This window comes from Nothoprocta perdicaria, unplaced genomic scaffold (genome assembly GCF_003342845.1).
Source record: "Nothoprocta perdicaria isolate Ctin4 unplaced genomic scaffold, notPer1 scaffold_56, whole genome shotgun sequence".
NCBI lineage: Eukaryota > Metazoa > Chordata > Aves > Tinamiformes > Tinamidae > Nothoprocta > Nothoprocta perdicaria.
Window position 1 is genome coordinate 2,006,213 of NW_020455821.1, and position 24,542 is coordinate 2,030,754.

General features: G+C 48.6%; 1 protein-coding gene across 1 annotated transcript; it reads left to right on the forward strand.

Annotated features, from left to right (window-relative positions):
* Window positions 1–3,856: 3,856 nt before the first annotated feature.
* RCOR1 (REST corepressor 1) lies at window positions 3,857–24,255 on the forward strand. The gene is made up of 9 exons (XM_026048680.1): window positions 3,857–3,903; window positions 7,418–7,579; window positions 10,199–10,317; window positions 13,711–13,789; window positions 17,653–17,847; window positions 19,006–19,083; window positions 19,813–19,870; window positions 20,374–20,603; window positions 23,099–24,255. Exons 1-9 carry the CDS (start codon window positions 3,895–3,897, stop codon window positions 23,138–23,140), a joined length of 972 nt encoding a protein of 323 aa, XP_025904465.1. The 5' UTR covers window positions 3,857–3,894; the 3' UTR covers window positions 23,141–24,255.
* The last annotated feature ends 287 nt before the right edge of the window (window positions 24,256–24,542 follow it).

Sequence of the window (24,542 nt, forward strand, 5' to 3'; positions counted from 1 at the left end):
TGCCTCTCATCAGGAATCCCTGCAGCAGGAGCATCAGCAGAGGAAAAGGGTGGATGAGGGAGGCAGCTGGAAACAGGAGCACGGAGCTCAGGGCACCATTTTGATCAGAAACTCTTTTGCTTTCACATGACGGTGCAGGGGAAGCATCTTTCTCTCTCCTTCCTTTCCCATTCCCCTTCCCTCTCCTTCCTTTCCCACCCTGCCTCGTCTCCCTTGTCTCTTCCTCCACGTTACTGCTGCCCTGGGGGTACTTGGGGCGTCGTCTTGCACATCTCACTCCTGCGTTAGTCTTTGTTTCAGTGTCCGGGTGCTCTGCGCTCCCCGTTGCTGGCCGCCGCGTGCATCGGGCCCCTTCATGTCCCCTCCTCGGCTGGAGCTCGCGCCTCCCCGCACGTGCCTTGCCGTCGGACAGGGCACTCTGGGCAAGGTGCGGACAGGCAGGGCTAGGCAGGAGGGTCCTGCTCCCCCCGGCCCCTCCAGCACACGGATGTAGGGGCTAAATGCAGCCCAGCGTGTGCAGAAGTACCAGTTTGCTCTTCCCTGCTTCTTTCCCCCTTGCTCCCCATGTGGTTTCCAGTAGCAACAGGAGCCTTCCCCGCAGGAGCCGYGCGTCTCCCGTCACACCGGGGCCGCACTCGCTCCGTGCTCCCTTCTGGCTCCGGCTGGTGCCGAGGCACCTTTGCAGGGCAGCTTACCCAGCTGCAGGAAGGGGCTCTCGTGTCCCCCGCGTGGGACGAGCAGAGCTGCCAGAGGGGCTGGTGCTGACCAGGAGGAGGGCATYGCTCCGCTCTTCCCTGTGCCCCCGTGGAGAAGGGGGCATGCTGGACGTGTACCGTGGGGCACAGGGGGCTCTGCCCTGGGCACACGCTCTGTCCCAGCATCTCACGGGACTCCCGGCCGTGCGTCCAGGGACGCGGCCGAGCGGAGCCGCGTGGCCGGGGAGGGCGGGCGCGCAGGCGGCYGCACATTCCCCAGGCACCAAAGGCAGCGGCCCCCAGGCAGCCAAGGAGCCCTGAGCCGAGGAGCTGCGGTGGCTTCTTCCCTGCCTGCTCGCTGATGGAGAGGAGTGCGATGTGTGGCTTGTCCTTCCTCCCTTCCCAAACACCCCTTCTCCGTGGGCGCAGCGTGTGTGGCTCTGTGCTCCTGGCTGGCTTTCTGCTTTATGASCTGCCTCTTCCCCTCTCCTCGGAGGTGTCACAGGCCCCGCGCTGACACACAAATCCCTGTGCTGCCCCTCGCACAGTGTCTGCTCTGCAGGCAGCCTGAGCTTCTGCTCCATGGCGTTTTGGCTTCGTAAGGGCAAAGTTCTGTGGGGTTTGGTCTGGAGATCCTGGCTAGTGCTTCCCGAGCTGGGCCAGAGGAAGAAGAGCCTTGATGGTCTTCTGAGGGGTGAGGAGGAGGAAGGATATTTTTAATTGCTCATAGTATCTGGCACAAGAAAGGCACGTGCCGGAGAGGAGCGCTGCCTCACCTCTTGCCTGCGTRTGTTAAAGGAAAAGATGCCGTAGTCCATTTGGGCACCGTAGCTCTTGCTCCAGCGCAGGCGGGCTGGCTAATGCAGCAGTGCTTAGTATTCAAGGGTTTAATTCAGCCTTGGACTTCAGAGACTTCAGYTTGCTTCCCTCCCCCTCCTTCGCCTCCCGCTCCGGCACTGCCTGTAACGCAGTGTGTAGGGAATGCCTGTCCCGAGGAGCAGAGGCTGTGCCCGGCACCAGGAGCACTGCCTGCGGGGCAACCTTTCTTTAGGGAATGCCCATCCGAGGAGCAGCAACTGTGCCCAGCACCGGGAGCACTGCCTGCGGAGCAGCCTTTCCTTAGGGAAGGCCTGTCCCGAGGAGCAGCAGCTGCGCCCGGCACCAGGAGCGCTGCCTGCGGAGCAGCCTTTCCTTAGGGAATGCCCATCCTGGGGAGCGGTGACTGCATCTGGCTCTGGGGGTGCTGCCCACGGGACAGCCTTTGCTCCCAGGGAGCCTGTGAAGCCTGGAAGCATCCGAGGTGGCACCTCTGGCTCTTCCCGTGGTGTCCCCTGCCTCCTTGGAGCGCTGCGTGGGCAGCAGGCGGTGCCACCTTCCCCTCGAGGCTCGGAAGGGCTTCCGTAGGCAGCACCTGGGGCACCTTCCCCGCGAGGCTGGGAAGAGCTTCGCGGCGCCAGCACCGTGTGGGGCGGCTGCTGCGCGCGGGCGTGGGAGAAACACAGCGGGAGCTGGGCGAGCAGGAGGCTCCTGGAGGGTCCCTGCAGCCGGGCAAGTGCTGACCTAAAGCGGTGCCTCTGTTTACTGCATGTCCTGCTGCTGCTGCAGGGCTTTTCTAGGTAYCCCATGTCACTAGCCCTTGCAAAACCCTCTTTTGCCACCCCTTTGAGGAAGGGAGATGCATTAACTCAGCGTCACAAATGMAGGGCTTGCGCTGGTACAAAATGCTGTAATGTGGGACATCCAGGTTAAGTGCCAGAGATTTTCTCCTTCAAGTGGGAAATAGCCTGGTGCTCTTGTGCTGTGTCTCCYCTGCTCCGTCCTCTCTGCTCCTCGTGGTACCTCTTGAGCCTGCTGCCTGGTTTGCTGGGCTGAAGAAGGAATTGAGCAGTGTCCTAGCTGGAGGAAGGGCTCTAAGAAACACAGTGTCGTTAGACACTGGAGACTCCATGCGAGATTTCATGTAAAAGTGGAAAGCTTAAGAGGCAACAAAGGCAAGAGCTCAAGTTAATCATAAGGCACAGACCATGGGAAATCAGCTCCCTCAGCCGCAGGGCTCTCAGAGTATTTCCTTCCTTTGGTGCTGCATGTGCTCTCTGTGTCATAGAAGTGGGGTCCTCAGCACAGGAATTTGGTTCTGCAGAGAATGAAGAGGAATGTTCTTTGAGATCTTGGCTCAAAGTGGCTGTCCTTGAAGTCCAAGATTTTCCCCAAATAATGAGAATTCCGCCTCTTGGAGCATACGTGCACTTTGGCATTCCTACACACAGCCAGGGTGTCCACTGTGCTCTTCACTTGGTTCAGTGACATGAGAATCCCACCTTTTAGCCTGTTTTTCAAGCACATTGTCATCGTTATGGTGCATTTACTAATAACCAAGGGCAAAGACAAGACGTTGAAAGAACAGCACTGGTCCCGACTTTGGCCCAGTTCTCTCAAATGGGGGCTTCTTGGTGCAATATAAGGTCGCTCGTGCTGAAAGAGATCTGAGTTGCAGTCCATGCTATACAAGATATCACTCCTCAGGGCGTCTTTACATTGTAAAGGTTGAAAGCTCATGTGGGCCTGATAATACCTAGAGGTGGGAATTGGTCCAGGATGGAATTGCTGAGGCATAAAGGGCTGAAAATTTGCCAACGGATCCACAATGACTGTGCAAGATTGCAGCTTCTGGCAGTATTGGAAGGTGTCAATTGTGTGTTTGGGGCCTTTTGTTCTTGAGAAAACAGCTGCTTTGGGGGATGAGAAGAGGAGATGAGATGCAGTTGAAACACTCCTTGGTGAGGTTTTGGTGAACAAGGTTGGTATGAAAAATTTTGAACAAGTGAGCAGATCACAAGAAAGACTTTCTGCAAAAGTGCCTGTAGTTCTGAAATGTGTCTGCATGTTTCAGAAGTACTGAAGCTGGCTTGGATATCTTGCATCATTTAGGCAAGTCAAAGGAAATATGGAGTAATTCGTCTCATGACTGTTTTCGTTTTTTTTCCTTCTTTTCTTGAGTTTGCTTCTGGCAACAGCAGCTCTTCACAGGAGTCCTCCATGAAAGATGTCATGGCGATGGCTGAAGCCAGAGCTGAGGGACTGGGTTTTAGCTTGGGAAGGAAAGGGAGATGAGATTGTTGTATGAAATGCCCTTATGCCCTCTCTTTGTTTTTCAGTGGACGAATACATTGCCATCGCTAAAGAGAAGCACGGATACAATATGGAGCAGGTAACAACCCTTTGAATTCTTTATTTATTCTTTTTTTTCCCCCAGCAGGTCTTACATAACTTAAACTGCCTACCTAGAAGTGCTCCTTCCTTTCTGTACTGCCTGCTTTCTTCCCCTCTTTCTTTTCCCCCAGCAACTGTCGGGAGTGATGACTAGTGCTCTGGGATTAGGGAGCTCATCCCGAGTTTGTCACCGAGTCACTTAAGACCCCCATCCCCACTTCCTCCCCCAAAAGCCTTAGTTTGGCCATGAGTGTTATGCCTCCTAGGGTGGCCACCTCCTGAAGACTTTCAGAGCCCTGTGCCTTATAAAAGACTGGCCGGGGAGGGTCACTTGTCTTTGCTCAGCTGCTGGCGTTGCCATTTCCAGCTGAGTGCCCCTCTCCTGCTTCGTGGATGTCTTGGCTGCTACGAGGGAGCTGCTGAAGCATTGCCTGCCTTTCTGAGGCAAACCAGGATCCATGGCTGTTTGCCACAGAAGTTTGCTGTACATCATTTTCAAGTTCATAGATGAGCAGCTCAGATGTCTGTTCAGTAGAGATGGGATGAACAGTAACTTCATTAGCTGCCACTGAGGTTATTAAGTAACCAAGAAATCCTGGTCTGAATGGCAGGTATTCTACTCTTCTTGGTTTAAGATTCTTTACTTATTGCCTTTGTTAACTAGCATCAATTCCAACGCTTATCCAGGGAGGTGACAGCCCTGTGCATGGGAGGTTTCTCTGAATTCTGACTAGTGCCTCCTTATGTGCTAATAACTACCTGGAARGAGAAGGCAGGTGTTCCCACGGGCAACGGATGTGCTGTCCCTGAAAAGAGATTGCATAAAAGTGTAAAATTTTATTTGTGAAATGAAATGGTTCAGGCAAATGCCATGAGCACAAAAAGATGGTTTGAATGGGAAAAGGTGTTAAGTCAGATGCCTTATGCTATCATCTTTGATTCAGACTTTCAATGGTTGATACTCATTCTTAAAAAGGCATCTTAGGGTGTTGAAACCTGTGACAGACAGCAAAACTTTCAGCAAAATCAAGAATCATCAGAGTTTATAGTTTCTCAGAGCAAAAACCATGAGTAGAACAAACAAAAAAAAAAGTGCCTAAAGGCTCTAAATTTAAACCCAAATAAGTCCCGGATTATTTGGCTATATCTTGGTACTGGAAATAGTGGACAATATTTGCCAAATAGATCGTCTTGGGCTAGTAAAATTATCTGCATGATATCAGTGGCTAAGTGATGTTTGGAAAGTGCAGGAAAACCCAGAAGATTGGTCAAAATAAAGTTGGTGGGTTTTGAACAAAAGYAGATGAATTCATGTGCTTTGAAAAACTTTGATTTGACTAACAGATTTGCATTTATCTTGAATGTTAGAAGTAAAACGTTAGAAAGAGGCCCCCTCCTTCCTTTCCTTGAGCACCTCCTCCCCAGCTGCTGCTTTTCCCTTCCTCTGGGTGCAGAAGTAGAAATTACGGGACTCTCCAAACCAGGCCGTGGACTGGCAGAGCTGCTTCTAAAAAAATCTCTACTAAAAATGTCTCAGTTCTAACCCCGACGTTCTCACATAATACCCTGAAGATGAACATGTTTCCCAGGTCCTTTGAGATTTCCAAGACACTCGAAGCTTAGGCCCTTCCAGGAATAACTGGAAAGGGCCTTTCCTGCGTTGTTCTACAACTCGCCTACTCATTTCATGTTGTAGGAAGATGTATCAAGGCTTTTAAATCAGGATGATTTGTGTCACCCGGGGCACTCTTTTCAGCGGGTATCATCAGATTCAGTCTTGGCTGGGTAATTCTTTGGAAAAGCTGCCGTGAGTTCTCTGGAAGCCAGGCAGAACTGGGCATTAGTTTTACCATTTGGCCACCATCTCTGGGCTTTACTGGCCGATGTAGCTCTTTCCTACATGCGCATTCTCCTGACAGCCGGCCTCTTAGGACCTCTGTGCCGGTCGCTTGGCCAAGAACATTGTTGCACGCACATCCATGTCCTTGCATCTGTGTCCCAGAGCCTTCCTTTGCAGATGAAGATGTGCCAGTTTGTTGAAGTGAGTGATGAGCTCTCTGGTGGGGTGAATGGAGCTTGCAGGGGATCCCTCATCCCACCAGCTCTCCTATGTGCCCTTCACAGGAATACTGCTTTCCTGTTGAATAAAAAAAATCTTCAGGGAAAAACATCTTGTTTATCCTTCAGTTTGGRTAAAGCATCTGGCCCTTGGTCCTTAGGTTGCAGCTTAGCAGTGTTTAGCACGGTCCTTCTTTCCTAAAATGTCTCTCTACCCTTGTCCTTACCTAGGTTCCTCCCAAAAGTTTTTGTTGCAGCTTCTATTTGGGACCTCAGCCCTTAATCATAGCAAAACAGTCCCTTTGGCTCCTGCTTGCCAGGGTGGGTGGTGATGGTGGCCCGTGTGGCTCCTGTGACATCCCAAGTGATTGTGGGGCAACCRAAACTCTTCGTCATAGTGTGAAGGAATCCTGTGCTGGGAAGGAGAAGGCACCTAGGAAGCACTGAGAGGCTGTAGTGTCARGAAAAGATCTTGGATAATGTTAATGTTTATGATCAAACCTTCTGCAGCATCTCTATGCAGGGAGAGCCCCTAAAGGAAGCACTTTTTGCATAGCAGCGCCTAAGGGGGAGCCCCCAAACTCGGAGGGATTTTGTAGCTCAGAGCAGACAGGCCAAAACTGCTGCTTGAGGGCGGCCGTGGCCACGAAACCCGCGTTTGCGTGCGCCGCGCCGGCCCCGGGGCGTTTCGCTCCGCAGCCCGGGGCTCCTTCTCGCTTCAGAGCCCTCGTGAAAGGCGGGTTTGCAGCTCCGCAGAGTCGGGCCTTCCGCAGGTGACTTGTGGTGGCCACGGGCAGGGCAGATGTGTGGGAAGGGGCCTGGTGGAGCCGCTCGCAGGTGGCGCCGCCTCTGTGGGCCTGAGGCGGAGACGAAAGAGCAGCCCCCGGGCGCGCGGGGCCTCTATTGCCTTTGGGCCAGGCCTTCCCAAGCAAATCAGGGTCACCTGTGCCCCTTGCTCTTCCTCCTTCCATTTCCTCCTTCCTCCCTTATCCTCTCCTGCTTTTCTTCCCCATCCAAAAAAGCCCCCAACCAGCCCCCAAAAAGCCCCAGTGAACTGAACCAGCCTCCTAATTGAACAGGAAATGACRAGACTTTAGCAATGACAAGTAGCTTCCTTCAGCCGAGTCTGTCATTTTAGATATTTTTCCCATGGTTTAACTTCTCTGTGCCCATCACAATCAGTAAAGCTGGAACCATTTCTTCAGTTCTTYTCCCTTTCTTTTGTTGCTCCCTTATTTCTTTACCGCTTTCATGGTCTGGGTTAATTTCAGACCACACTGCAAAACGCAGTAGTGCAGGGGCCAGGCTGCCTGTGCCCAGGGGAGCCTCTGATGTAGCTGCAAATTAAAACCCTGGCTCTCCAACATGTGTTGTGTTGTCTGATTATATTCCTCTAGCTCCCACTCCGCATGCACGCAATAATAGTGTCCCCTTGGTGTCCTTGTTACTTCCAGGCCCTTGGGATGCTCTTCTGGCACAAGCACAACATTGAAAAATCTTTGGCAGATCTGCCAAACTTCACTCCGTTCCCAGATGAGTGGACAGTGGAGGACAAGGTTTTATTTGAACAGGCCTTCAGCTTCCACGGGAAGACCTTTCACAGGATCCAGCAGATGGTAAGTGGTGYCACAGCAATGAAAAGGCTAAGGGACATTTGGAGCGTTGTCTTCAGTGCTGCTCGGGCTGGACTCCCATCTAACACTCTTGGGAGGAAACAGTCCTGTGAACAGATAGAAATGCCATCACTTCTGGAGTGTCTGTGGAGCTGTTTTCCTGAGGTGAAATCGACTGCTTTATCAGTTCAGAATAAACTTTGGCTGTGCAATTTTTATTGGTTGAAAATTACAGCTTTTGGTCCCCTGTGTGCTATGGTAGTGTTTATGTCTCAGCTGGAGTTCAGGCATGGTCTCTACATGCATGCCCACCCACACACAAGAGTAAAAATCATCYCTGTGCAAGGTTGATTTCCTTGCTTACAACCTGCTTTTTAGGAATTTTTTATTTGAGTGTGAAGGTATATTTAATCTAATTTGGGACTGTCAGTGGATGCTGTGATGGAGGCTTATCCATTTGAAGTATTCAGTGCTTTGCTATCAACTATTTTTAATATTTCCAGTACTCTTCCTGCCCTTCGCTGTGATTGCAATCTTCAAGGGTAGGTCTGTCTGAAAGCAAAATGCTGGGTGGGGGGGATACAGGACGGTAGGAYGTGAAGGAAGCTGACTTGGAGCAAAAGAAAATGTGGTTTTCTTGTGAAAGATGAAGAAGGTGGAGTATAAAACTATTTTATTTATCAATAAAATCTTGAGAGTTTTTTCCACATAAGCTTATTGCAGGGGTAGGAACCATAGTTTGTTCTTTGCTCTCCTTCAGTCAAGTGTCTTTTAAGTGTCCCAGTATGACCTGCATACGTTGGTTGTGACCCRCTGAAGTAAGGCTGGCAGTTGCAGTCTGTTCAGCTTCTTCTAAAGCCCCTGTGAATGCCTGTGTTGCTGATCCTGCTGAGCTGAGCAGTGAAAGGTGACCTGCCTCCAWGAAAGCTGCAGGAAGAGGTTCATTTCTTTGTCCTCCCTGAATGTTCCTTCCCTTTGCAAATGTTCTTGGAGTCCCAGGGTCTCCACCTGCCTAGGTCTGTGTGACAGGGTGCTGTGGACACCTGCTACAGTCTGGAGAGCTGCAGATTCCTGAAGAGTGAAGCTCCTTGCTGCTTTATTGACTGTTCTTGAATGAAAATAAAGAGGAAATGTCCCAGAGGAAGAAATGGAACATAAAGCCCTTCCTGTTGCTTGGTTAGCCACCAAAGCAAGAAATGCTCAGTTCAGCTTCTCTGTCCCTGGGTGTCCCTGTGGAAGTGCGTTGCAGTATAGGGATGCCAAGCTCATGAACTCTTCCTTGGGTAATGAAATTGTACTGTTGCTCCCCAAAAAGCCATCCTGCCTGAAAGGAATTAAATGGCAGAAAGCTTTGTGTTCACAGGGGGCAGGGATTAATGGCTCGGGAGCCTCTTAGTTTTTCCTTTATATCCGATGGCCCGTTCAGCACTGGAGCCGAGCTTAGCTTGGAGCTGAGGGGAAAAATCACCAAAGCCAGAGATGGAAAGCGAGTTATCTTCCAGAGCTGGTTCTGATATTTTGGCTCTCTTAGGGTGTTTTTATAGCCAAGGCAATCCTTGTCCTGAACAGCATCATCCCCGAGTTTGTGCTGTGGAGCTCTTTAATCTCGATATACCAACTGGCTGGATGGATATTGGCAACTCAGCGCTGCAGGAGCTGACTGTAAAGGCACAACATGTGTTCGGATGGCGGGGGATGAATTTATGCCCGTCTGACTTGTCAGCCAGGATGGTATTTCTCACACGATTATTAGAGCCTGAAGTGAATCTGCACTCTGAGAACCAGGCTTATCTCAAGTGAAGACTTAAACTGTAGTGCCTGAGTGAGAGAGATCTGGCCCTTGCTCAGAGTTTTCCTCCCCACCCATCTCACCCTCTAAGCTGAATCAGACTCTTACCTAAAACATGTTTTATTCAGAAAGGAAGAGGCTGGGCTTTTATCTTGTAGAAGTCTGGTGTGAGAACAGCCATACTGATCACCTTTAAGAAATGGAGAACTGGTTTTAATGTAGTTTTATTTTATTAAAAAAAAAAAATCCATTCATAGGTACAGGGCAATGACATGTAGTATGAGAGGACCAAAAAAAACCTGTGATTTGTGTTTCCCTGTGTCCTCAGATCACCACGCAGAAATGTTTCACCTTTTGAAACTGTCTTTTGTTGATATCTTTGAATAGACTTCATCATGTGAATGGTGTGAATAAGCCTTTTTAACCAGACATCAGAGATGCACTTGGGATGTAGCCTGCAATTCAGCAACGCCTACATTTAATAGACTTGCCTGTCTTGCCTTTTGAATCTGTTACCTCAGTTTCAAGACCCCGTTCCTTATTGCTCTCACAAGATTCCCCTTTTCTCAAGGGAAACATCTGCCTGCCTGGCTAGTTGGGGCTTGCTGAGATGCTGTTCAGTTGTTTTTGGTATCCTAAATAGTAGGYAGCAACCTAAAACAGTCCCCTTTGGAACATTTTGGAAAAGGCTGCAGAACTGCCTTGTTTGAACTTTTGTGAGAATTCAAAGTAGAGAGTTTAGCTGTTCCTTGACAAAAATAGACCAATTGTATGTGAAATCCTGGGGATACTTTACATATAAACATATAAAAGGATACATGTTTAATTTACAGCTTCCTGACAAATCAATAGCCAGCCTGGTGAAATTTTACTACTCCTGGAAGAAGACAAGGACTAAAACTAGCGTGATGGACCGTCATGCTCGTAAACAAAAAAGGGAACGTGAGGAAAGGTAGGTCTGCAAGCAGAAAGGCTGTGTATTGACGCACACTGATTTCCTCAGAGTATCTGAATCTTTCAGATTCCTGTTAGTCTGTAAGAAAACAGGTGTAGGATTTTCCTCCGAGTGTTTCCTGGTGCCACACCTTTCTTCCCCACCCTTCTCTTTCCTGCTGTGCATGTTTTGCTTTGCTTAAAACCAAAAGAAATCTGTCAGCAATTAGGTGTGCTGCTTTCTTCAGTCTGTGCAGTTCCTGATTGCCCTCTGATGCGGTGGTCCCCAGCTTATCACTCTGGGTACATTTCTTCTGATACTGCTTGAGGGTGGAGGAAATAATTAAACTCAAAGTCTGCAAGGTGTTTTATACAGTTGTCAACAGAGCCAGAAAAAAATGATGAGCAGAAGAGTAAAAGGAAGTTGTAGAAGAACTAGAAATCTGCCTGTATTTCCTCTATGTGATGCTCAGCAGGATGACACGTGCACCTGGGGTGAGGGGCTCCRGAGCAGCGCTGGGGCCCGTGCGCAGGCACGACTTCTCTTCCCTGCCCTGCTCACAGAGAAACCTCCCACCAGTGTAAGGTTTCAGGCCAAGCTCTATTCCCTGGTCAGAGATCAAGTTAGACTGTTTCTTGGAATGCCCGAGGGAAGCAGAAGGGACTTGGATGAGTTAGTATTCCAGCAGAGCTCTGYGTAGGAGCGCAGGCCGCTTCAGCGTTTGGATGGGGGTGGCGCTTGAGAGGTCCCTCTCTGCAGAGCTCCAGCAGATGAGCTTAACTCCAGCTTGTGCAATCTGGACTGCAAGCTCCTGCTTGGAGGAACACATCTATGCCCTCTGAGAAGGTAGGTCAAGCCATGCATTGCTAGGAACATCTGTGCAGGTAGAGTGGCCCCTAGGTGACTTTGCTGAGTTCTGGAGCTCAGAGGGCCTCAATTGTCTATAGTAAGAGCCTCTAACCAGCAGCAAGCCCGTCCTCTTGCTCCAGATGTCTTCACAACCTGCCCTATAATCCAGACCCTGCCCTTTGCAGACCAAACTTGCCCAATGTTGAGGTGTGCCTGGCTTTGAAAGCCTCCTAACATAACCGGGCGAAGCTTTGCGCAAGCTTTTCCCTCAAAGGAGTTGGTGCTCGAGCACTTCCCAGGGAGCCCTACGCTGGCTCCAGTGCCCGATGACCGAGTCCTGTTTGGGAAGGGGGAAGAGGGAGCATTTCCAGKGTTGAGCCACGCTGGGCCAATGAGTCACTCAACGGCTCCCAGCTCTCCTAGAGCAGCGGTGCTTGCTTAACAGGCAGGGCCCTGGAGGATACCACCAGCCCATGTATCCATTATTTAGGTGCCTTTCCTTTACCTGAGTCTCTTTCATGTTCTTCACTCTTCTCTGCAAAGACTGTCTTGGTTTTCTTCTCCCCATCCTGCTTGCTTGTTTGTTTGTTTGCTTCTTCCTACTGATTTATGAGGAGGAAATAAAATCACTGATAAGGAATATGTTTATTTCATACTCTGCAATTCAGGATCTTTTAATACTACCTCTCTAATCTCGTTCTATGTTTATAAATGAAGTTATTGCAATCTGGAAATATGCCTCTAATACACACTGCTGTTCGCTGGAGTAAGCAGCACCTCGGGCTAAGAGGTGACTGGGAAGGAACTGAATGGACAGCCGTGTACTGCAACTTTGTAGCCTTCAGATTTCTTCCTGAAAGRAGGCAGTTGAATTGAAGATGCGTGGTTTGCCTTATGTCTGCAGCAAGTTAAGCATGAGACCTTTATAACCTTGATGTTTGATTTCCCTTCTCCTGCATCACATGGAATAGAGAAACCAGCTGCTCTGGGAGTTTGTCACCCATGTTGAGTGCAGAAGCAGAGCTGGATGARGTTGGGGTGCCTGACTTCTGGGATCACGCTGTGCTAATGGCATCTGCAGAACCTTGAAAATGTGCTCAAGTCATCAATTAGAAAACTGCAAAAAAAGAAAAGAAAGAGACATTTTGATCTGGCTTGTGTCTGGGGAATTTGCTGCAATACAGAAGCAAACTAATTTCAGCATAAATGCAAGGGTGTTTGGCCTTCAAAGAAAGGCTGAAAGTTGAACCCAGGTGAAAATGCCAGGTTGYTCTTCTGGAGACAAGACTGACAGAGGAGGCAGCCTGAGGTATTGCACTCAGGTGCTGCTCTGTCTACCGTGGCTGGGCAGGGAAATTCCCTAACCCTCAGCTTGCCACTAAAATAACTCCCGGTGCATTTGGGACTGGCTTCTCGGTGGCTGTTCTTAGGTGCATGTGAGGGACTTTACGTAACTCCAGAGTAGGTTTCAGGTCCCACAAGTACACAGATAAGCAGCTGCACGCCAGGCAGCTTGGGAGGRCACGAAGGGCTTGTCCAAGCCGTGGAGAGGGATGTCTGTGGAGCCAGCGCGCCGTGCTGCTTGGGGGACATCCGCACGCTGCTGCAGGGACAGGACCGTGTGCCCGTGTCACACGGGGCTCTCGTTAGCCCTGGCCTGGGGGCTGCTCTCCCCTGAGAGCACAGCTCTGGGCACTGGCTCCGGCAGCGCAGCCCGCGCGAGGGCCCCTGGCAGCCCGGCACCCGCTGCCCCGCACACCCCTTAGCCCAGGCCACACGCTTTGCAGGAACAAAATAGCTTTAATTTGTATTTAATAACTCATTTAAAAAAAAAAAAAAAAGCTTTGATCAGATCAGGTTATTCCTTCATTTTCTGGGCACGGTCCCAAATGGCGTAATTAACTTTAGCTGTGTACAGTACAAAATTTCTAAACGGTGTGTGTGAAAATATATTTGATTTAATGTCTGATTAAAATTCCAATAAAGCCAAGCTGGCCAGGTGTGCCAAGGTCACTTTCACTACGGCCCAAATTTCATGCCCATTATTATTCTGTTACTGATACCTCTTTCTTTCCTCGGAGGAGAGTTAAATACCAGGTTACGTGACTGATAAACACTTTTTACGCTTGCTCCTGAGGGAGTTCATCTTATGCATGTCTCCTTTGCTAAATGTTAAGAAGCTGAATGAAATCCGTTCGAGCTCCTTGCTGTAGTTCTGAGTCTTGGTGTCTGTCTGGGTTTGCCTGAAGTTAAATGTTCAGTGTCCAGTTTTCTTTAAAAGATGACTTGTGTAATTGATTGTATGTGTCTTGCTTTCATTTGAACAGGCATATTTTGCCTAAATACACCTCTGAAAAGTTTGTGTAGAAGCTTTTATAAGAAACAGTCCCTAGTATATTTATAATTAAGAAGTACTTGATTCTTTAAAGACAAAGCAAAATGGAAAAACTCTAAAGCAAAGCTGTTGGACTTGTGATTACATCCACGCATTTCATTCAGCAGGCTATTTACAGCAAAACAACCTCACAAAATAACACAGTAGTGCTTGCTTTTGTCTTCCAGTGAGGATGAAATGGAAGAAACAAATGGAAATAATCCTATTGATATTGAAGTTGAACAAAACAAGGAGAGCAAAAAGGAGGTATCTTCTTTTTTTTTTTTTTTTTNTTTTTTTTTTTTTTTTTTTTTTAAACTATATAAATGAATGTGTTTACTTACTAACTACTTCATGTAGAAGCTGACAGTACCTAATTTTCTTCTTGTGCTTTGTGTAGTTGTCATGTGAAAAAAGAAGAATTGTCTTCAGAATTCTTATTAGATCAAGTACAGACAAAAGTTATTATGGATGAAGCTAAGAAAATGGGAATGTGTTACACGATTGTGTTTTTTCCTCTTTGAGTTCAAGGTTAGCTTTATTAGCCCCAACCACCTTCAGTGATGGTTTAAGTCAAGCTGACTGAGCACTGGAATGGAACAGAATCACCTACAAACCTGTTGCCATGACTTGGTTGAGGTCATCATGTATTTAAACTTATATTTGATGGATTTAAACTAAATTTAACTAAAACTAAACCTCTACGTAGAGTAGTACAGTCTATTTGCAGGCATAGACTGCAAGGTAGATTCATGATCTGTTGAAATCCTCAACATTAGCACTGGGGATTTKAGCAGCATAAGGATTGTAACCTCAGTGGTGAACAGTGAGAAAGAAACTTGTTGTGTGACCAGTTTATTATTGTCTGGTAGAGAAGCTTTATGTCGAGAATATTTTGTGCATTTAAARCATAATGCTTGCAATTCAGTTCAAATACTTCTACCCCACTGCTCGGGATGAAAATTGAGCCACAGAAATCTGGGGGACACCTTTGAAAACTCGGTCTACGATGCTTAGCAAGGAAGCGCAGAGAATTTTGTCATGATCAGAGCTTGCAGGTTACCTGTTGCTAAACAAAATCCCTGGATGCTGGATCCCTGGATCCCTGGATGCGTGGCCCGTGTGGCTCCCACGCTGCGGTGCTCCGCGTGCCGAGGATGTTGGCTGCGTGGTGCCTGCGTGGGAGGCCTCCCGGAGCGCACGGCTCTCCAGTGCACCTCTAAATAATCCATGCTGCAGTCTCATTGAGGCTTTCACCTGCAGCCCTTTGAGAACTTGCATCTGCAAGAGAACCCTTACTGATGCCCCTTGTCCAGGATTTCTTCCGCCGCAAGCCCGCGGCGCCAGCCTGGAATGGGAGTTCCCCACAGACTTAGCACTGTCTGTGGTAAGGCCAGAGGAGAGCAGAGGGCAGAGCTGCTATCAAGACATCCCTTTTGCTGAAGTGTGGCAGGGAGGGCGCCCGCTTCCCTCCCTCGCCCCGCTCCGCAGCCCCARCCAGCCCCCCGGCTGCCAGGGCCATGGGCAGCCGCCCTCGGCCGCCGCCTCCGGGCAGCGCTCGCACTGGAGGGTAAAATGAAGCTGGCAGCCGGCGTAGCCTGTGCAGAGCTAATTAGTTTGGATTTTGCAGTACTTGWGCCTGAGGCTGATTGAAAATCCCTCCAGAGAGAGTGCAGGAGTCCAGGAGAGGGATAAGTTCCTTCTTATCAGTGCAATTCTTTTAATGACTGAGATTTGCAGCGGTGCTGATGTGCTGCTAGGCCAGGCCCAGCGCCATAGGGAGCCTCCTTGGCCTGGGATGGGCTTCCTGGCTCTGAGACTGTGTGACCTGCACAGGGGCAACACTGGGATTGCTTAGAGCATCTGAAACCTCTTGTCTGCGTTTCCTCTTTTGGGGATCATTGGGGCGAGGGGGATGGGTCTTCCTTGTTTTTAGAACTTCCAGCGTCAGTAGCTATGCAGGTTTCTTCAGATAGCGACTCTGTGATACYGAGGTCTGTCAGTGTATTCCTTCTTCCAGAAGCGGTTGTTTCTGGAAATGCCTTTTCTTGCACTCCGTGCYGCTCCATGATTTCATTCTTTTCTAAACTGTGAAGCTGGAGGAAGGGGCCTTGTTTGTATGAAAAGACATTTGTACCATTAAAGTGCTCTGGATAGCMATGTGGGTATCTAAATAAACAGAAAAGCACTGCTAGAGCCCCACATTGTAATTCTACAGGGATATATGGAAAGCACAGGAAAGCACAAGGAAATACAGAGAGTTTCCACACAGAGCAGACCTGAAATCTCAGAGCCTGAGCGCTGTCACCAGGGATTAGAGGCACCCGAGCTGTGGGAGGCCCTGGTGCTGGTGCCGCTGTGGGAGGCCCTGGKSCTGGTGCCGCTGTGGGAGGCCCTGGTGCTGGGGCCGCGTGCCGGCGGCGCAGAGTCGCCGCCGCTCCCGAGCTGGCCGAGCGGCCGTGGAGGGGCCTGTGTTCAAGCTCCATGCAGCTGCCGGGACCTTTTCCCCGCAGGCCTCGCGCGCGGGGTRCCCCGCAGCCCGGACCTGCGGCGGGGCCTTGCTGTGCGCTCTGCCAAATTCCCTATGGCGATGAAACAGGAATAAACCTGGAGCGTCTCTYCTTGCTGAATAATTTACCTGGCTCAACCATCAAAGCCCTCGCTTCAGAAGCAGAGCGCCGAGCTCGCCGTGCCTGTTCAGAGCGAACCCGTCTGGTTCCGGCTGCTGCCCACGCTGCCKCCGCAAGAAGCCAGGTCTCCAGCCCACAACAGTAATAGCTGCTCCTTGCTCCTGGCCTTGCCCGAGGCACTGCCTCTCACCAGCCCTGGGCACTAACAGGGAAGAGGGTTGAGGARAGAGAGCTGTCCAGGTTCCTGCTGGGTACCACACAGCCTGGGTGCTGAGCCCCKGTAGCCTCGGTCCCTCCTGCAGCTGAGGGAGGCAGAGCCACGGGCTGGGGGTTTGTGCAGCACCTCCCGTGGGTCCCAGMGTGCTTTAATGCTCACTAGCGAGTGAATGTCACAGACATTCAAAAAAATACATGTAGCTGCAAATGAGGAGGGAAACTGTAACGCTAAGGGAAGGCAGTGTAAACTGGCAGGAATCAGGTGCAGGATTTCAGCTGTGCAGCCGCCCCTTTCTGTTTGCTGCCCCCACCTCCTGTTTTATGTTTCTGGCAATGTTCCAGCTGCTGGATGATAAACTAATTTTGGGTATGAGTTGCTTACTGAAAGTAACTTCTGGAAGAGGTGTTTTGGTATTAAAGAGAATTAAATGTGCTCTTGAAAGCATCTATAGTGAATCTTAGCTAATATATCTGCTAGAGCTGTGTGTCTCACTCTTTGCTTTAAAAAAAGCTATGAAGATAATTAGCAGTGTGTGAAATATTCCGTTTTGTGAGAGACTTGAATTTTTGGGGGCAAAGCTACATCAGTTTAATGGAATAGCTATAAATCTGTCAGTGCTAGGCAAGGAAACCTAGTAGTTCCCAAGAAACCATATAATGATCTAAGAATTACTTTGTAGTCACCTAACTCCTTCATCTTTACCCTTAAAATATCCCCCTCCGCCCCCTCCAATTCAGAGAAAAGCGAGTCTCTGTCAGCTTTCTAGTTGTGTTCTTCCCCTGCTCCAAACTCTGTTTTGCTTCTTTCTGATGTTCAGTTAAACTGTGATGAGACTGGGTGATGAAATCAAGAAAAGGGGTCTCAGAGTGTTTGCAAATTACTAGAATATTTAACAGAGTGAACATCAGGCATCTGTTCCAGAAACGAAAACAGGCTGGAAAAGGAGCCACTATCTCTGTAAATGATAAAAGCTGCCTGGAAGGAAGCAGGTTTGTGGAATACAGTGTTTCCATGGTGTGCTGCCTAGACCAAGAAAGTGTCTTCCTGTTTACAAGCCGCCTTTTACATTCTTCCAGTTTTGAGGATGGCTGAAGATGAGCAACTAAAGCATCTCACCAGCCTCAGTGTAGATTCTGGTTTCTGAAGTGAGTTAGGAATGCAGAACTGGATCTCTCCATCATTGCAGGGCTACCGGGAGGAGTACCCACAGTGTGATTTCATGCTGTGTTTCTTGGTCACCTAAAACACACTGTGTGTTTTGTAAAATAACTGCTATTTCCCAGGTGCCGCCCGCTGAAACTGTTCCTCAGGTGAAGAAGGAAAAGCACAGTACACAGGCCAAGAACAGAGCAAAGAGGAAACCTCCCAAAGGAATGTTTCTTTCCCAAGAAGATGTAGAGGCCGTTTCTGCCAATGCAACAGCTGCTACAACTGTACTCAGACAACTGGACATGGAGTTAGTCTCAATCAAACGACAGGTACAGATGGGATAGCTCAAGGATAACTTGATTTGCTGGTGCAGGTGGTGGTGTCTGTCACAGTCTGCAGTATTCCCAGGGATTCAGCTTGATTGTGGTGATCCTTATCGTTATGTAGCTTAATTAACAGGCCATCAGCCTTGTGCTATCAGTTATCACAGTCCTGTGCTTCACTTTTGTTATGCTTTAGCTCTGTGGGAGCCTGCCTTCTACTCACAGTAAAGCGAGGAAAAAGTCTCTAGCTCTGACCTGTGTGTCCCAAGAAGCTGCTGACTCTTCTGAAGGAGTATCAAGTGGCTGTCCGTGTGCCCTGCAGTCTGGAATTCCTCATGTTTTACCTGTGAACTTCCTTCAGATGACCTGGGTTTCAGCAGTATCTGGGGTCCATGTGCAACACTTAACTTCATTCACCTTTTCCTGTGCTGCTGTTGGAACATCCCGCGCTCCCGCAGGGAGCACATAGCAGTGCTTTCCCCATTACTGTTTGGGTTTCTTTCCTGTGGCCATTTGATTCCAGTTCTTTCCCTGTTGAGGTTATGCATGAGAAGAGTGCCGGGTAGTACATGGTGAGAGGAGGACTGGGTGCTCATTGAGTGTTTGTTTTTAATTGCATCTTAGTGTTTGTAACTTCATGTGTTGTCCATGTGGAGTTTTGATATGTGAGTTTTTCTTCAAAAATTTTTTCAAACATCTGCTAGCAAAGAGAGGTTTAGCACTTGAATCTGTTTCCTAGATCTGAACATATTAACTGTTTTTTAAAGGAGAGATCTGGCTGAAGCTCTTTATTAAACTTAACAGAATTGGTATTTTGGCCTGAAGCCGCCTCCTTGGAGCCCTGGGAGAAGCACTCTAGCAGTCTTGATTCATTACTTACTGTGAGAAGGTCCTTCCTTCTTGTACTAAGCACTATACAGACCTGAAAGCTGAGGCAGTTCCTGATCCAAATGACTTGCAGACAGGATAGAATAAATTTATGGGTCTCCTGCTATCCCAGCTGTTTTTACTTTCTTTTATTGCAGTATAAAAATTTCTTTAGGGGGAAAAAATGCTGTAAGGAGAACTGGAATGCAGAGCTTGTGGAGTTCTTGCCAGGGCTGCTAGCAGAAGGCTGGCTGAGAGATTTTTATCTTTGTTAAAGGGATGAAATGTTATTTTCAGATTCAGAATATCAAACAGACAAACAGCGCTCTCAAAGAAAAGCTTGAAGGTGGCATAGAACAATACAGACTCCCAGAGGTAGGACCATTTTCTGGCCTTTTCTTGCTATTAAATTTTATTTGCTAATCTGTGTTTACATATCAGTGCTGTTTCTTTGCTGGTAACTAGAACCAGTATACTGATCCTAGTACACTGTTAGCTGTCATAGTGTGAATGCAGGCAGTTGCCATATGCACTGGAATTGCATTATGGAATGGAGATGGGAGGTAAGAAGTAAGTAACACAGCAGTGTTTAACCTGGGAAATCAGTTTCTAACAGAGACGTTGGTAACCCAGGCATACCGTGTTCTTTTTGGAATGTTATATCTGAATGTCCCTGTGACAGAGGTCATCACTGGACTCTAAATACTATGAAATGTAGGATGGATGTTAATGGCCTCTCTCCTGGCACTTAGTGCTTGTACTGTTTTCCTTTCAAATCTGGCACTTTAGCTTGGAAATAACTTGACCAAGATTACAGAAGGTGTTTGTGCTAAGGACAAGCAGGTACTTCTGGAGAGTTTGGGGCTCTGGATCATCTGCTCAAACCATTTCCTATCTTTTTGTATCACCAGTAACTTACGGACTTAATGTCTTTCACAGTTAACTGACTTGATGCCCACACACAGTTCTTTAAAAACATCGTTACTAGTGAAAGATAAGATTTGACTGGCAGTTAATTCCTTGCTGTGTTGTCATGAGGGTTTTAYGAATTTAGATGCAAGTGAAAGTTGCTGCTTATGCAAATTACCCATTTTTTACGTCTAGGTCACTCAGAAATTCAATGCACGTTGGACCACGGATGAGCAACTTCTTGCTGTGCAAGGTATGGAGCTATAAGTCTCAATTCGGGGCAGTATTTCCCTTCAGTGGCTACTGAAGGCTTTTGACATTGCTGGATATTAATGCTCAAAAAAGGAGCTGAACAAGAAAACATCCTGCCACCCTCTGCCATGTAAATAGCACCTTGAATGTTTGCACATAATTTCTGGTTGTCCAAAGTTTTAGAAAGTGAAACCTTGGGGATTACTGTAATGCTGTTTGCTTGGGTAAGTACTCAAGTAATGCAGGCAGGTCTGCTGTTCTCCTGATTACCTCATCCTACCCAGCTCTTCTAGATTTGCCTCTTCATGTCTTCACTACATGTCCATTCCCTTCTCTTCTCTGAATCTAGTATTAGTGTCTCATGTCCAATTTATACCTTCTTGCTAGTTTAGTCAGAGAGGCTTGAAACCGTGCARTTTAGCTTTAGATCTTCATGCTGTGATTTGAGCCTGATCTGTGGTCTTTGTGGAAATACCACTTTTCTTTTGYTTTTGTTCCTTTCAGCAATCAGGAAATATGGCCGAGACTTTCAAGCAATCTCTGATGTGATTGGAAACAAATCTGTGGTGCAAGTGAAAAACTTTTTTGTAAATTACCGGCGTCGCTTCAACATAGATGAAGTTCTACAGGAGTGGGAGGCAGAGCACGGCAAAGAGGAGACAAATGGAACCAACAGCCAGAAGCCTGTAAAATCCCCAGATAATTCCACTAAAATGTCAGAAGAGGAAGATGAGGTAAATCCAATTTAAAAGCCACCAAAAGTTCCCAATCTGAGCTTCGCTCGGATGTATAGACTACTTGCAAAAGCCATTTTTCACAGTCTTCAATCAGCCTGTTTTTACTTACAAAATACGCTCCAATATATTCTCCTTTTATTTATTTCACTTCCTCTGGATATACAGATCCCAGAGCTGACTTTGGGAATTCCAGGCATAGATGAAAGTGGGAAGAGAACACTTAATTTGCAGCCTCTGATAGTATCTCATCAGCACACGGACATTTTCATGCCTCTTACCGCTGAAACACAGGTTTTTATCTCAGTCGGATGCTTTTCCTGCACTCAGTTCTCCAAGCTGTTCTAGGTTTGGCTCTGAGAGACCTCAGACTTCTGAGGCAAAGCTCCTTCTTTCATTTGTGGTTATGGAATGGCTTTACTTAAGGGAAGAAAGCTTATAAAGAAGGCAAGTGTACGCAACTGTTCATCCTAGAATTGCCTAGAGGCAGAGTTTCCTTGAATTACAATGGTTTCTATGAAGGCAGAAAGTCTAGGCACAGCCTCTTCTGCTCTCTTTCTTGAAGGAGGTTCCCTGAGAATGCTTCTCCAAAGACCATGTATGGTAAAGTTAACTAAGAGCCTGCAGAGTATTTGAATATGGAAGTTACAAAAAATGTAATATTAATACGGTGTTGCAAAAGAAAAGCCCAGTGAGAGGTTTGCATGGSAAAATACCTGATCTTGGGGCTCCCTTTGGCCTAATTTCATTAGCCGGCTTGGCACAAAAGCTGCGCCTTGTTCAATGCAAGCACTCAACAGCAAAAGGTGAATTCTGTTCTCTAATGGACTACAGGTTGTTCCCTGTAGGATTTCTGTGGACTGTGTATTTTGTAAGTTGGTTCACTTGTRCATTGCCATGTTAGTTATTCAGAGAGTAGACTCTGGTGCTTCACAAATCCTAGCGATGTGTTCCTCAAAGACGCYGGTATTTGGGGACTAGGTCCAGTGGTGTGAAAACATGAGCAAAACTAAACTGAAAAAGAAAGCTTGGGGGTAGAGGGAGAGGATTAAATTGCCCTATTTTCCCAGACTTGAAGCAAAGAAGCAGTCATACTAGTGCGTAGCATTTGAGAAACAGCTGGATAAAGTTACTGCCTTTTCTGGTGAGCAGGAGAGAGTGGTATTGGTTGGCAGGGAAGGCTTCTTCCTCTCTGAGCCCTCAGAGATTCTTCGTGGCTTCAGATGAACCCTTTCTCCCAGGAGTTACAGTTAAAGGGAGCTTCACTTGAGATGTGTTGGGGGTAGCAGCAGAACTGGAGCTTGCTGGTCAAGTACTTGGATGCTGGTGCAGCAAGGATCCCTGAAGCGGAGGAGGAGGAGGCAGGGCGAGTGGAGGCAGGGAGCACAGAGCTGCTGCCCAGGGGGCTGGTGGAGCAGGAGTCATGGGCCTGGCTGTGATCTGCGAGCTGGAAAGGGGCCAAGAAGACGGACCACTGGGAATGGCTGCAAAGGCCAGAGAAGAAGGGGRCTGCTGCAGGAGCGAGGCAGGTTGTGGTGCCTGCAGAGCAGGGCGTGTGGGGCAGGGCCCCGCTCAGAGCCTGCATGTAGCAGACTTCGAGTGGGGCTGGGCAGGGTGGCCGGGAGCTGCTGGCCGTGACTTGCCGTGTCCTGCCTCACGGTAGCACCGTGCACCGTGCACGAGGCCCGTTCTGGACAGTAGGAACTGGAGCGGTGTCGCRCTGGGAGGAGGAAGGTGCTGGCAGCACAGAGAGGGCTTTAACTGCTGAGCCGTGGCGTGTGGTACAACTGCAAGAGGAAGGATGTTGCGTGGCTGAGCTCTCACAGCTGCCCTGCTGCCTGGGCAAAGCGGGCCGAAACGGTGACTCCTCGAGTGACTCTGGGCAGGGTGCTCCATCTGGGATGGCACAGGCACCGCGCTGCAGGGTCCTTGCTCTCGGGCCATTCTGCACTCAGGGCGCCGTGTGCCTGCCGTGACTGCAGCATCGCGTCGGTGAATGCAGTTCCCTGCGAGCTGCACGAGCCGGGACGGCTGCCCCGGTCCCCATGAGCTGCACCAGCTCCCGAGAGCGCTGCCGGGGGCTCCCCGCGCTAGCCGCCCGCCACGCTGGCCCCGGGTGCTCTTCCCCGGCCTGGCCCGCTGGCCGCCAGCCACTGAGAGCTTCGTCAGCCCCCCGGGGCTCTGGGCTTTCCCCTTCAGCGTGTTTTCATGGCAAGCGGCCACAGTTCCTTTTTCCGAGGCGGGGAGGGAGGCAAGATTGCTGATTACAAAGCAGCCTCAGCGCCGGCCTTATTCTTGTTTATGTTCCCAGCAAATCCCACGCGGATCAGAAGAGGGGAAGCCGCTCCGATTCCCTACCATGTGCCAGGGTTGTCTGTCTTGTTGCTTTCAGTACCTCAGGTCTAGCGTGAAGCTTGGAGATGCAGGAATGCGTGTGTGTCTGCGTTTTTAAACTAAACATCTCCTTTTTCTCCCCCCCTCCCCTTCCCCTCCAGGCTACTTCTGTTCTTGATGTCAGATATGCATCTGCTTCGTGAGAAGGTGCTGTAGCCTAGAACAATTTGTGTTGACTACTGTGTTATCCAGGATATCAGGTATTAGCAAACCTCAGACAGCCATCTGCATCATATCTGCGGACAAGCAGCTATTACCAAAAAAAGGCAAACGCTTCCAGTCCTCTGCTACATCTGCCTTAATCTCCCCCCATTGCTCCATACTGCCTCCACTTTCTTTCACAAGCTCCCAGATAGCTCAGCTCTCCATTGCACCAACGTCCTGCTTAAGCATGGGGATTTCTAGAACCAGTAACACCTGTCTGTATATTTTGACCAGCTGGCAAAGCAAGGAGCTCCTTATAGCAGCCCCACGATAACTCTACATGTTAGGAGTTCTTGTAATACTTGGTCTGTAGGGTATAAGTACGTATTGCTGCATGGCCTTGTGGTCTCTGCTTCCTGTGTATTCTTACCATGACACTATTATTAGCGAGCTTTCTATAAGGGAGAGGCCTGTGCACATGCCAGCAGTGTCAGGTTTGTGCTGAAATGACAGGGCCGCTTAGCCAGCAATCGTGAATAATTCAAAGTGATAGGAAATGCTGTTTCTGAGGTTGGGTCAGTCCAAGGTTGTAAATGTAACTCATTACACTTCTGGTTTGTGCAATTCTTTCCACTGCATTTGTGTCTCTTGCTTCATAGAAAGCTCCCTAACAGAGCATTTTATTCCTGTATATTTTAATGGCTTTCATTTAGTGCAAAAGGGAATACGTAAGCTGAAAGTGATACGCTATTTAACCCCTGGCATTCAGCATTTGCATTGTAACTTGTTAAATGAGTGCTACACAACTTTCTTTTTCCTGATCCTTTGTGGGATTAAGTCAAAACAAACTTTCTCTGGTGCCTCTCCTTCGGAATACGTGCCTTTTTACATTTGGCTACCATAGGTCACTCTCTGTCCCAGTGTCTCATTCCTCTTCAGAGCGCTGTTTGCCGAAGACATCAAACTGCTCCTCCTCCCACTGGAAAGCTAGGCAAAAAGGTTGGAACACGAAGTTCAGCCTCAAAAAGAGTAGTTTGGGGTCTCTTGGAACTTGAGGAGAACGGGGTTAATTTCATTGGCCATTTTAACCCTTCTGAAGCACACATCGCTTTCATGTTCTGAATCAAAATATGCAATTTATAATCTAAGAGGTGCTTTTCCAAATACTTGGTGCATGCAGCCCTCTGCTCAGATGACCTGTGCTGTGGCCTCCGTGTCCGGTTTGAAGTGGAGCTGTTCATGGAAACCCTGKGCTCAGGCCTTGCACCTCGACCAGGGTGCTTGCTACTGACTGCCAAGCAGACAGTGCTCAGAGAAGCTCGAAGCAGCAGTATTACTTTTTGCCCAGTAGCAATCTGCAAAGCAACACTAGCCAGCACGCATTTAGAAATGGTTAGAGGC

Excerpts from the sequence above, each read along its gene's own strand:
- RCOR1 (XM_026048680.1), top strand. Across the intron at positions 19,084-19,812 it reads AACAATACAGACTCCCAGAG|GTCACTCAGAAATTCAATGC; the intron begins GTAGGACCATTT and ends TTTTACGTCTAG. Across the intron at positions 20,604-23,098 it reads TGTCAGAAGAGGAAGATGAG|GCTACTTCTGTTCTTGATGT; the intron begins GTAAATCCAATT and ends CTTCCCCTCCAG.